The 13942-nt window shown below is 34.5% G+C and overlaps 1 protein-coding gene and 1 long non-coding RNA gene across 3 annotated transcripts; both read right to left on the bottom strand.

The window, feature by feature from the left end:
- Positions 1–5474: 5474 nt before the first annotated feature.
- LOC133852436 (uncharacterized) lies at positions 5475–7791 on the bottom strand. Its single transcript, XR_009895946.1, has 3 exons — positions 7440–7791; positions 7186–7341; positions 5475–5826 (listed from the first exon to the last, which is right to left on the bottom strand). It is a non-coding gene; the product is annotated as an uncharacterized LOC133852436 (long non-coding RNA).
- Positions 7792–8107: 316 nt separating this feature from the next.
- On the bottom strand, positions 8108–13442 carry LOC133852493 (RNA-binding protein BRN1). Of its 2 annotated transcripts, XM_062289259.1 has the most exons (9): positions 13085–13440; positions 12844–12926; positions 10294–10345; positions 9992–10117; positions 9796–9875; positions 9427–9606; positions 8869–9211; positions 8621–8764; positions 8108–8515 (listed from the first exon to the last, which is right to left on the bottom strand). In XM_062289259.1, the coding sequence occupies exons 1-9, from the start codon at positions 13254–13256 to the stop codon at positions 8388–8390; spliced, it is 1308 nt and encodes a 435-aa protein (XP_062145243.1). In that variant the 5' UTR covers positions 13257–13440; the 3' UTR covers positions 8108–8387. The 2 variants fall into 2 exon arrangements, with proteins under 2 accessions (XP_062145243.1, XP_062145244.1); XM_062289260.1 differs by lacking the exon at positions 8621–8764 and having other exon boundaries at positions 13085–13442.
- Between the last annotated feature and the right edge of the window lie 500 nt (positions 13443–13942).

The following is a 13942-nucleotide window of genomic DNA, read 5'->3' as shown; positions in this document are numbered from 1 at the left end:
CAAAGAATAAATTCGATCGAAGGGAAATTCAAATTCAACCCGATATATATTGAAAATATTAAAAGGTAGAAGTGGGCTCTCTATAAATTCAATTCTCCGAATTACACTTCTTTAGAAGTTTGACTTTTGTGGCAGCACAACCTGACTCATTGCAATCACATAATTTAGATGGCGACTTGAATAATAATAATAATAATAATTATTATTATTATTATTATAATAAAAACTGATTTGTCCGATCCGTACATATTTGCTGTAATTCGCTTAATTTTAAATTTTTAATGAGAAAGATAGAAAATAAAATTTAAACAATAAAAAAAAATTAGGAAAAAGTCCAACTTTTTTTTAGAAAAGAGGAAAAAGTTAACGTAACTTATACTCTCTCTAAATTTTTATCACTTTTGTAATCTCTTTTTTTAAAGGATAAAATGATCATTATATCCTTATAAACTTCGTAAGATTACAAAATTACTAAATAATTTTCTTATATATATATATATATATATATAAAAAAAAGGGTATTTTGATAATTTTTACGTCTTTCTTTAAAATTTAACAGAAAATTCTAACAGAGTGAGATTCCAAAAAATTAAAAGTTAGGTACAGTAAATTCAGAATTTTTGAACTTTAAGGAGGAGATTATGAAAGTGATGAAAATTTATGGGGTTAAGTGAAGTTTCTCCAAAAAAAACTAAAGCACCCAAATCTTAAAATTTTCTTCCAAATTGGATTGAAAAAAATCTCCTCTAACTCTTTTCATTAAACTAAACTTGCATTTTTCACATGTTTTTAATGGAGCATGTGATTGTTATGTACATTTTTAATGCTCTAAAAACACATGTTAATTTAATAAAACTTTGTGTTATAAATGCAGGCGGAAATCATGAGCCCCCATTATTATAAGGCATAAAATAAATCAGTACGTTCGACAACCTGCTCAATACTCACTCGGTATAGCCCGATTATAACTCGAGCTTAATACCGTATAAATTCACTTGTTATTGTAGAAACGCGCTCGATTAGTAAGTGATACATACCCGACTCAATCGACATAACTTGATAAGGCTCACGAGCTCAGCTCATTTAAAGTTTGATCGGATCGTTCATTAGCTCGTTTGTATGTGTGTGTGTGTATATATATATTAAGCTATTAATACTAATATCACATCACACATGGTTAACAATAGTTATATCTGTTCAAAAAAAAAAAAACAATAATTATATATTATAGTTATTTAGTTATATAAAATATATTAGACTTACTACTTGTTCACATTATACATATACCATAGTTTATACTCTCTAGTTATATATAATAACATATTGTTAATTTGTTACTTATAGACTATAGTTATATACTATATTTTATAATATCTTTTATACAGGTACATATTATATTTATGTTATTATTAAATGTATAAAGGTTGTTCACAAATTCGGGCTTGAACTCAATTTTAATCACACATTGAAAAATTTAATAGCCTAACTCGAGCTCTAGTTGAGCCGAACTTATCGAGTAACCCGACTTAGCTCAAATGAAATTTTTAACGAGCTCAAGCTCAGTTCATTTAAAACTTGAACAAGTTTGAACTTGACTATTTAAACTCGACTCATAAATGAGCCACTCTTAAAATCTTAACGCTCGACTAAACTCGACTCGATTACCGCCGGGCCGCCCCATACAACTAAACAATATGATTTCAGCGAGCCACAAAAATCAGACAAAAAAACGACCGAATATCACAAGTCATGATAAAGATGTTACATATGATGATATGGGTGCGATCCCATGACGTGATTCACGGATTTGTTAGAAAAGTGAAGAATAATTAGGCCCATCCATCCATCCATCCATCCTTGTTGATGCTGTGAAAAGCACTATAAAGTGCTTTCTAGAGAAATATGTTGAAGGGCCCATTCATCCGCTTTGTCCGCCCATTGAGTAACAGCCTATTAGAATTTAGAACCCTCTTTTGTGGTAAGTATTTTGCTCAAAGATTAATTATTCAAAACATATACCATATCATATCATATCACATGGGAGCTTAAATTCCTTGAATACTGCCTTCATATCATATCACATCGGAGTCCTACACAATCTTAAATTAGTTGAATACTGTCCTTTTTTTTAAAGGATCGGAATTTTATGGTTTAGATTAGATTTTATAGCATCTAATGGTATACATAATATTATATTAATTAAATTTTTTAAGAAAAAGTATATATAATCCCTTTAAATTATTGGGCTATTTGCAATAACTCTCCCCAAATTAAAAAATTTGCAATATCTCCCACGGTACAAAAAATGACACAAATACCATTCATAAAAAGTTTAGAAAAAGATACAAAAATTCAACCAAAAAAAAAAAAAACCAAATAGACCCATGGTCACCGAGGTTTTTTTTTTTTATTTCTTTCTTTTTTTGGAATTTATAAAGGTAACTTTTAACGGTATTTTTGTCTTTTTATTAAAAAAAAAAAAATGTACGTTGCAATTTTAAGGTAGTTTGAGGAGACATTGTTTGAATTGATAGTTTAGGAAGGCATTACAAATTGCTGATAATTTGAAGGGAGTTTGTGTATCCAAAATTTTAAATAGCATCGCATAAATAACATGTACACCAATAAATGCTGTAAAATCTAATTTAAATAATAAAATAATTATTTTTTATTTCACTTGAATTTGTAAGTACTGGGTATGTTTGGTAAAGGTTTTTTAGGTAAGTGTTTTTTTTAATAGTAATAAAAAGTGATTGATATATAAAGTAGAAAGAAGTTTTAATTTAATTTTTTTTTAAGTAAATGTGAAATTTTTTTATTAAAAAGTAATTAATGTGATATAAAAAATAATAAATTGTTAAAAAATGATTGAAGTTTTTTTTTATTTTTATTAAAATTAAAATAAAAGTGGATGTCAAACAAGCCCACTATTTCCTTTTGAAAATTGTAAACTTAGTTGTCGATCGATTTGACATAAAAGCTTATCGCGAGAGCATGAAATTGGACGGCTTGTGGGTTTAATGTGATAGTGAATACGCACCAGTTGACACGAAACTGGATTTAACGTCACATCCCATTCCATCACGGAATTGGGGTGCTTGTCAATTTGTGATATCCAACGTAAAAGCAAAGCAGAATTTTCTTAAATTATTTATACTAATTTTAAAAGATTTAAATAAGTAATTATAAAAAATTATTTATAAAATTAACTTGACTAGATAAATAATTGAATAACTTAATTTTTATTTAATTAAATAAATTTTATAAATAATCACTCACAATTATCTATTCAAATATATAATTTGATATCGTCTTAAACCTACAAAAGCACACAATAGTCATGAGAGTCACGTGACCGCCCCCACGTAAAAGAGTCAGGTCGGCATTGCCGTGAAAGATATGAGAAAGGGACCTAAACCTAACCTACTCTGACCCAATCATAACAATCAATGGGGTGCGTCAATCCTATGATTCAGTACCTTTCTTCTTATTCACGTAAGCATCATGGATGCCAGTTAATCTCTGGATGATGAAATAATTCAAAGGACTTAATGGCTTCCCATAATTACGGCCTACAAGAATGGAGATGAAAGGCTAAATCCATTTCAGCCCAAATTATGCGAAGAGAAGCCTAATCATTTTACTCAAAAGTCTTGGACCACCATATTTCACTAATTTATATATCGTTTTCCGGCACTTAAAAAAAAAAAAAAAAAAAAAAGTAATGATACACACACTTTCTGACCACTTGACGTGCCTTTTACATTGAATTTATAATTAATAATTATTAAATTTTAATTTAATTGTAATTTTAAAAGTCATACTAGAGAGTATGAGACTTCGAATGTGTAACATTTTTTCTACAAAAAATTCTTTCATTCATTTATGGTGTAGATCAGTCCAGGTGCCTTACTATTATCAATGGCCTGTTTGGGTTTACAATTTAAAAATAACAACTTTTAAAACGTGCAATTTTTATAAAAGCAATTAAACGTTTTGATAAAACTGTAGTTTAACCTTTAAAATTATGCAGTTTTAAAAACGCACTCCCTTTAGATTGGAAAACGGAAATTATTCTACATTTTCAAATCACTATTATTTAAAGACGCACTCTTCAAAATGACACATTTTCCACAATTTCGACCAAAATCCCACTTTTGGTTTCTAAAATTCGCAGCGTCAAACTCACTCCAAGTCTAGACGTTAGATATGCCATTCACCTGTTATGTTGTGGGTTATGTTAGATATTCCGTTCAACTGTTATATTGGCGGTTTTTAGGTTTATCTTCCTGATATATCGTTGGTTAGTGTACATGTGAGTAATCTTTGGGATGGAACCCAACGAGGGTATGGCTGTTAACAGAAATCTGTTTTCAGTTATTGGAGGATTGCTCCTTGTTCATCTTTTATCATTATTTTGCCCGTAACAGTGATCGGCCCAACTATGAACGAGAGCTGATATTTTCCGTCCCCCACAAATCATTTTCGACTATGGACGCATCACTTGGATTACATCTTAGATTAGCAAATTACAGATGTTCCAAAAGCCAAACAGAGCATTAAAATAACATTTGTTCGTCCCTGTCTCAAAAGCTTTCGACAAACACTCCTCAAATGATGATATACCATAATCTACATTAGACACTGCCAGAATGATCAAGCCTGCTTTCAGTCTTTCTTAAACTCAAATTATGTTCATTTTCCCCCTTGAGCACTCTTTCCTTAATTTTAACACACACATCATTTGTCTGTAGAACAATCATATATATTACATGTTCTGCTCTACAAAAATAAGTAAAAACATGGGAATCAAGAATCATTCTCTAGATTTCCTAAGGTGTTATATTATGTAGATTTTCTCATATCCCAATTATTGAGATTTTATCAACTCAATATTTACTATCATATTTGAAAAGTAATAAATGTTGATTTGGCAAAACCCAAAAATTTCATTTTAAAACAATGGTTGGAATTTGAAGAAATCTGCAGAGTGAGTAACCTCTCCTAAGAATTCTAAAAGGTCTTCATCTGAATCTATGGTACAAAATCAAAGCCCATGGAAAAGGGTGGGGGGGGGGGGGGGGGGGGGGAATGCTTTATTCGATAGGGTGGGCAAGGGAAATCAAATTTAAACAAAGAGAACAGCCTTTTTTGTATAGATTAAGAAGCCATTACCTAATTCTTCAAGTGGATGTTCCATGCCCTCAGCAACAAACCTCGAAATTAAAGCATTGACTAGGCTGGTGGGAAGCCATTTGAAGAAAGGTTTGAAAGACTTAATTTAGAAATTGGGTCTTTGGATAAACCAGACTCAAATCGTTCTTCCTATATGCCATTTCAACTTCCTCATGGAACATTAAAAAGCTAAAAAGAAATCAAACTAATGAGTGACAGATGCAGTGCATATGGTACTAAAGCATTATGACAATGCCAGATACAAGATAAGCATTTTTCAGATAGAGTACACCTGATGTTAAAGGAGTCAAGCTACTAAAAGTACACAACTAAAGCAGAAGAAAGGATGAAATATATTTTTGACTTAAATCAAACCCTAAAATGACTTACATTTGGCACATCAAAACCAAAAAGTCAAAACAATGCATATATAGCCAATATAATGAAAAACTCAAAAAACTATATAACATGAAAAACTTATAACGACACATAGCCAGATGGTACCCACCCTGTCCAGACTTCTTCTATATACCTTTCAGTCTTTCACCACATGGTGTCAACCAGAAGAATGATGTAGTAACGGCCCCAAAGCACATACTTTCTAGTTAACTCGCAGAAGGCCAAAGAGAAATCTTTTCTAAGGAGGTGAACCTACAAGAAGACAGAAGTGACTTAATGACTAAATCAATCAATTCCGAGCCAGTTCTTTTGTGCTTTTCTGGCAAAACTTTCTCATTCAAATTTTAAATCACTGAATATATAAAGAATCAAACATGTCAACAACTATATTTCCACATCCCAGCACTGTGATATTGGTCTGGCTCTCAAAGGCAAAACAAATGATTCAAACTAAATTAATACCTCCTCTTCTTTATTTTGAAACTCATTTGTTGGTTAACATCATCATCTGCATTAAGGTTCTGGTTCAGCAAAGCAATTCCAATGCATTCCTTTATCATGTGGCTAGCTATTCATGAAAGACTAAGTAATCAGGACCGGCTGCATAAATTTGGTATCTTATCTAAAGGGAAGCATGCTTTTTGTAGTGCAGCATGTGAGGACCTTGATCATCTCTTCCTCAATTGCCTTTGTACTGACAGAATTTTGCCAAGGTTGAGTGACAAATGCAATCTCCCCTACTGCAGAAGTTAAAAAAACAAGGTGCACTGGTTGGTTCAAACCCAAAAGGGGAAAGCCTTACCCAAAAAGTTGGGAATCAGACTATCCTCCACTGTAGCTATTTATTTAGAATCATTTTTGTATTTTTGGAAAGAATGAAAAGCTCCGATATTACTGAATGAACGCAAACTTCCTGGACAGATTTTGAAGGATGTTATTTGGAGTGTTAGCAGAAGACTAGTTAGCCTTTGTGGAAAGAAGCAGACTCGGTACTTTGGAAGCTGCCGGATTCAGTTTTAATAATCAGTGTAGGTTTCCTTTTGTGTCAATCCTCAGGTTCTGAGGGTGTCTTTGAGTGTATGGTTTTGTATGCATTGCCCCGGTATGCCCTAAGCTTTTGGTTCTGTAGTTACTTTAGGTCCACTACTTGTCTAGGACTCTTGTGCTTGTGATTAGTCCTCTAGTCAAGTAGAGGTTATTTTCGAGGGAATGCTCCTTTTATGTTATAGTAGTATTCTTGATTTTTAGTACATACTTACCAAGAAAAAAATAAAAGACATTGGTCTGAAATAACTCTAAGTAACCTAAAGCGCTAATATGGAGACCAGGCCTCTTTGAAGACCACGATCGATCCCTATAAGTGAAATTGAAAGATAAAATTTTCAAGAAAGGAACATCACTTGTGATACTCTGAATGGATAAAGTGAGGTAGACAAGAATTCATGAACTTGTCATGCAAGATAGGAAAGAGAAAAACAAATCAACTGATATCTCAAATCAGCCTAAACAATATTAGAATTTCATGGTTGAAGATGAGTTCAGTTACATGATCATGGTGCTAAAATCAAAAGAGGAAATTATTGAGGTTTTTAAAGGCCAAATGCACAGTACCTTCACCATTTTCTGATCCCAATTGAGTCTGATAGTGCTTCTTTTCATTCTTTCCCCTGTTAATACAGAAAAACCCTCGGTCTTACTCTTAGTATATTGGACTGCTGGTAGGAAGGAAGCACCAAAAGAGACCCAAGATATAGAATCTGCAATACCCTACAACAATCGAGATGTTCATGCAGATAAATACCAGTTAACAAAAGCAAATTACACACCAAAATGTGCTAAGACTTGCAATGAAAAAACAAGAGTACCTGAATTGTTCACCGACGAACTGTTTAGGGAAAAATATCTCATATTTTGAAATGAATGACTGGAAAAGAAGATTAGTTTCCAGCATGTTACTGAAAAAAACATTCCTAGAACAACATAATATTGACATAAGTAAGATTGATGAAGAGAATCTAAGCATCTATTTAATAAAATTCAAATACAAAATAAATGGCTATGATTAGCAGTGCATGTGGGGAACCCAAATGGACACGAATATGCATCTCCAACAGAGACAACACAGACAAGTGATGTATCTAACTTGTACTTTGAAGCACACATTGTAGAACTTATGGTCAGGTAATGTACTTGTGATGATACTCAATATCTATAACTTAACAAGCATGCCACACACACACACACACACACACACACACACACACATATATATACACACATGCATATCAAACAGTAAATAGAATGACTTATATAGAGGATAGACTAAAGAATTAAATCACAATGCAGCATAGGGCTTTCAAAATATAGAGATAGATACCTCACATTTAATTTGAAATACGATAGTCTACAGCCCTGTCTAGATTACTCTGATAAAAATAAAAAAGAACCAAACGAAAATATAATGAAATGGTCATTGTAATTCTGTTAAGAAAAAAAAGAGATGATTCCACAAAATTATACAACTAAACAGATGTTCTGTGGGGAAGAATCAATAAATTAATAATTAATGTCTAAATGAACATCCATGATACACAAATTACAAATTGTACTGGCACAGAATGCACCATGAATTACAAGTTTCTGGAATTTCAATCCCATTGAGGCAATTACAAGTAGGATGGAGCAATGCATAAAACAACAAATTATCTTTATTCCATCCCAAATGTTGATACTGCAGTGGCACCCATATGACCAGGTTGCATGCGACCGCATATCATTAAGAATTCTTCTTTCTTCCATAACTCACCTTCAATTCAATAAGGTTTACTCTCTTTATTATCTCTCTTAAGCTGAACCTTTAATTTCTTGCCACCTAACTGGAATCCATTCATCATAGTAATGGCAGATTGAGCAGCCTCTGGTAAGTCATAGCTGACAAATCCTGCAAATAGTAAATTAGTTTTCTTTGGGGTAAGTAAATAGTATTAGAGACAAATCTCAAAAGAAATTATGTCAGATTGATGGTTAACTAGGTAATGGTAATCACCAAAACATTTGCTGACACCAGTTGCTTTGTCGACAAAAACCTTAGCACTCAAGACCCTACCATATGCCTGAAAAGCATTGGCAAGCTCTTGATCTCCAAATTCTTGAGGTATGTGATAAATAAATAGATTAGCACCAGGTGGACCTAAGTCAGAGGAGACAAAATACTTAATAACACCACCAAGAACTTACACCCAGAAGAAAACATAAATGAGAGGGAGGGAAATAGAACTATTTATTGATAACAACCTTCAACCTGACCCCCAGAACTTTTACCCATGCCAGAAGATGTCGCAGAATTACTGCTAACAACAGCAGGTGGCACTGACCCAGGTGAACCACTCATTGGCCGGTGATTCATCATTCCTCCAGGATATGCCATGGGATGCTGAAGTCCGGGTACCCCCGGATAAGAGCCCACATAACTTGCAGGAGGAATAGCGTAATTTCTAGACGCCATACTGGGGCCAAGATCAGGCGTAATTCCACGCAATGCATTTCCTTGGTTTACTGTAGGAATCATATTATGAAATCCAGGTTGATTCTGAATTTGTGGCAGGCGGTATTGCATAAGTCCATAGGTTCCATGAGCCTACAGAAAGGAGATAATCATTAAATTCTGAACTCACTAAGATACTAGATAAAAACAATGAGAATGACAAAACAATACAATTGAGACACTTTGTCTAGGTAGGCAAGATAGTGCAATGAGCATAGTTACACAGTGCAAAGATGTTTTTACCAAAAAGAAGTGCCCACAAGTTCCAACATATTAAGCTATGAATACACATATATTGCGAAACTGACCTGATAACCATATCCATTATATTGGGGAACATAACCCATTGGCAAAGCTCCAAATAATGAAGGATGTTGTGAATCAATACTGGGCACGTTAGAAGCCTGGGATTGAGCTTTCTGAGCCCTCCGCGCTTGCCTTTCCTTTTCAGTATCTGCCCATTTCACGACCAAAGGAACACTTGATCCCTAAAAAAGGAAAAGATGACCATCAGTTTGGCTAATGGATCAGCTGATTCTGAGTTATTTATCGTATAAGCAAATATCAACCACAAACTAACTCAACTCAACCAGCCCAACTACCTTGGAAAGACTAATGAGAATAGAGAATGATGGTACTAAAATGAATTTGCACCAAAATTTGTAATATGCACAAACCTCCATTTTATGCTTTCCATTGATGGCCTCAAGTGCTGCAATTGCTTGCTCTTTTGTCTCATACTTCAAAAATGCACAGCCTGCAGTAGAAAAATATTATATATACATGCAATGGATACACTGAGAACTGGTTAAGTTTAAGATCTTAGTGATTTAAAAGCAACCAATCTAGAAGACAAGATTATGAAATAAGTACCTTTACTAGTTTGCTGAGAACCTCTTAATATCTGTAAGTCTTTGATAGATCCATGTTTAGAGAAGAGAGCAGAAACATCAGCTTCAGAAACATTCTTCGGAAGCATGCCAACAAAGAGCTTGTGTTCTGGATGACAGCCACAGTAAAAAATTATTTATCTAGGTAAATGACATATAACGTAGAATAAAGGCTTCAATGAAAGAGAAAAGAAGAGCATCAGGTAAGGAAGAAGAACCGAAGCAACAATTCAGAGTAACTGTCTTTAAGGACAAAATATGTCATTAAAAAAATGAATACTACACCTAGTCTTTCCAACTCGCCATCTGCATACTTCACTTGCAACGGACTAGATGCCTGGATGGACAGAAAGAACAGGTGCTTTAAAATCAGAGTGAGAAAAACATAAACATATCTCACAGTAATCTAAAGGCACAATATAACTTGTACAAAGTAAAGTCTGGGGCAATAATTGGGTGCCAAGTACTTGATTACAAATTTCTGACATGCCTTCGTTAACATTTTTCAATTAACTTCATTTAGATAGATGAATAAACACTTGGATCAAATATTAAATCACAATGGCTATACAGGCAAAGGCAAGAGCCCAAATAGAAGCTTGCCTGGGCAATCACTTGAAGGTCCAGCAAGGCCTACATAGGGCTCCGCCAGTGACTTTAATACCTAGGTCAGAAAATTGCCAAAGTTGCATAAGCATACAATTTTAATAACACTGGTCCATACATCAATCTGCTAATCATTTTTTGATGAATAATAATTTATTAGGAGGAGAAAATCTCACGTACACGAGAAGTATACACGAGAAGCAACCACCCTATTTGGGGTCGAAAATCTAAAAGGCTCATAAGATCTACAAGATTAGAGGAAGAGACATCAATCTGCTAATCATGATTCTTGGTACCCAAAAATTGTGCAAAAGAACAATTACCCAAAACATGAAAGTAAATACTCTATCACAGCAACGTTAGTAAACTCAGACTGATGCACATTCCCCTTAACATACATTTAACCAAATACTAAATTTTATGTTCATTATTTCACAACCGGAAAATGCTTGTTAAACTCTATCACAACTTATTCTGGTAGGCTGCAGCTTTCATCGTCAGTTAGCCCTCACTAATAGGCCTAACCCAATCTCAAGGCACAATTATTGGACAATTTCTCATCCATGCCAGTTATTTTGATTATCTGCTGCAAGGTGTCTTAATTGACTTTTTCTTTTATCAATCTACCAATTGTGTCAGCATTTGCTAAACACAATGATGTGTTTCAACAAAAGACATTCTTCAGCCCTTACCAAATCTTTTTGCTATGTGAGTGGAAGCATGGTATTACTGACAGCTGCGAAAGTATCTAACAAAAGTTGTCCCGAGTGTTAACCGGATGACATTGTTCAGATGGTCCAATTCACAAGGAAAAGAAAGCATGGAGAACTGAATATAAGCCAAGTCTATGGAGCATAATTATTTTCCTCCCTAAAGTTGGTATGTGGTAGTGTTAGAAGCTATCTTAGATGGTTAATTAGGTAGGCAAAGTAATCATATAAGTGCTTCCAAGCCACTTACCTCTAAGTTATTGGGCCCTGTCCAGATTTTATACTTCTGCATATTAATGTTAGTGAATATACTGAATCTCCATTTCATTCAAGTTGACTTAGATAATTACTTTTCTTTAGATCTTTATCTTTTAAACTAGCACCGTACATCAGTAATGCTAGTACAAACAGACCTACCACACGGACAAGCTCCAAAAAATTTAACATTCTTAGAGCAAACTGCCAGGCTCTATTTCGCTCTTGCCCCTACCTTCACTCCAATGGGAACAAAACGTATAACAACTTTAAATTCTGCAGAAAATGTTTCCAGAAATCATTAAAAAAAAACAGAGACTAAGGAGCCAATTGCCAATTGTCTCTCCATGTTGTATACAAATGCTGATGCCCTAAGTAATCATGAGCAATTGGGTGGTCTGAACTAATGCTGTGTGCCAAAGTTACACTGTTTTGACATATTTTTCTTCTTTTACACTCACGAACAACTAGAAACTTAGAATCCACACAATGCACCAACTTGCAATGTTCACACGTTTACTTATAAACTTAGAACCCATAATTCCTCTTATAAAGTGTGAATGCTAAAAAGACAAGCACCATTTATCTTCTCTAATTGCAATTGATGCAACCCAGTTGTAACCAGCCATCCTTTCAAGATGCAACCTTTTTACTTCGATATCAAGCAAGAAAAACTAATTTCACAAACTTCTCCATCGCTGACAGAACAAATCATCAATTCGGTTACAATTTTCCCCCAATATTGATTAATCTCAAATACTTCACAACTCTCACCTAGGTGGTTAGAATTGAGTCATAGTATCCTGAGTCTATAATCCTTTCGCAGCTAATACAGGCTACAGTACTATGTGTGCATACTGTACTCATGTATAGTACATCTACACGTGGAGAAGATCTGAAACGTAGCCATCAGTTGTTACAAATGATCATTGTGAAATGCTTGCAAACTGTTTTCACCAAAAGGTACCGACACACCCACTAGTTGTCAGCACCATTTACGTGTAGCACTAGCCCATAACTCACCGCAAACATTAATCACAATGCACAGTAGAAATAACTCGGTGGGTGCAATTAAGATCTCAGAAGACTACATAGCTTGTTGCTTTTAGATGAAGAAAACTACAACTCTTTTACCACTTCTAAGTTGTCACGATCAATAATTCACAAAGAGCGAAACTTTCAAGTTTCAAACACAGTAATAGTCATAATGTTCAAAATTATTTATTCTAGAAGGCACAAGCACAGAGATCAGAGTTACACTAACCCCAGGCAGAGTCTTCTTGTTGTGACACGCATTGACGGCCTTGTCCGCCTCCTGCCTCGACGGACATATCACGAAGCAACACCCTGCGCGCAAAAATACAAAAAATTAGGGTTATAAACACGCGAATCACACCGGAAATGGAGCAAATCAACGCGAAATCACACATTCCGAACGAAAGAGAAATTCGGAGACAGAGAGAGGAGAAGTAGATTCGAGAATGTGAGTGATAGAGGAAGCGAACCACGTGAGGCGCGCGTGGCCTTGTCCTTGATGACGTTGACCTCGTCGACGAGCGCGAACTCCTTGAACATTGCGAGTAGCTGAGCCTCCGTCATGTGCTTCGGCACCTGACCTACGAACAGCTTCACGCTCTCCTCGCTGCTCGCTCTCCTCTCTCTCTTCCCCTCCGCCATTAATGCCTACTCTCTCTCTCTCTCTCTCGCTGTGATTTATCTCTCTCTCTCTCCCTCTCTCTAGATTTTCGCTCTCAAGCGGTTTTGGTTTTGGTTTTTTCTTTTTTCCTTTTTCCTTTTTATTTTTGGTTTTAAGTTCTTCGTGGAGTCTTCGCAGGGAAAAAAAATGGGGTTTCTGGATGGCAAACTTGGGTCTTCACTAGATATATCATAATTAAACGTTTGATTTCGGGGTTGAAGTTGGGTTTTATTACGACAGTGCCATCACAGCTGTTCGAGCACTTTCTGTGCGCACCCCCTGACCTGTCCGAAGGATCCTGTTTGGTAATAACGAATAAGAGATGTTTTTTTTGTTTTTTTCGTTTTGTTAGATATAATATAAACGTGAAAGTAATTTTCAATATTTTTGTGTTTTGAATATAAATTTTTTAGTTGTTAATATTTTTATTTTGAAAAAAAAAAAAAAATTAACAAACCTGTGTAATTTGTAAAGCAGAAATTGACGGTAATACCCTTATTGGGGCAGCAGATTATTGATGATTGAGGTGGCGGCTTTCAATTCATGTAACTTGGACTGCAATTTTCTCCCCCAAATTAATGGTTTAAGATCTGTCTTTTTCTTAGAGTGATTAACTTAATTATATGATTATTTTATATTATAAATTTAATAATGTATATTTTGTTAT

This window comes from Alnus glutinosa, chromosome 12 (genome assembly GCF_958979055.1).
Source record: "Alnus glutinosa chromosome 12, dhAlnGlut1.1, whole genome shotgun sequence".
In the NCBI taxonomy this organism is placed as follows: domain Eukaryota; kingdom Viridiplantae; phylum Streptophyta; class Magnoliopsida; order Fagales; family Betulaceae; genus Alnus; species Alnus glutinosa.
Note: the sequence above shows the minus strand (reverse complement) of the source record. Positions and strands in the feature narration are given on the sequence as shown.

What these genes read in the sequence shown, in the direction of transcription:
- LOC133852493 (XM_062289259.1), bottom strand. Translation starts at nt 13,256, where the DNA reads ATGGCGGAGGGGAAGAGAGAGAGGAGAGCGAGCAGCGAGGAGAGCGTG. An exon ending in ACAAGAAGACTCTGCCTGGG is followed by an intron (nt 10,346 to 12,843) that starts GTTAGTGTAACT and finishes CTGTCCATCCAG; the next exon opens with GCATCTAGTCCGTTGCAAGT. An exon ending in ATAATGGATATGGTTATCAG is followed by an intron (nt 9,212 to 9,426) that starts GTCAGTTTCGCA and finishes TCCTTTCTGTAG; the next exon opens with GCTCATGGAACCTATGGACT.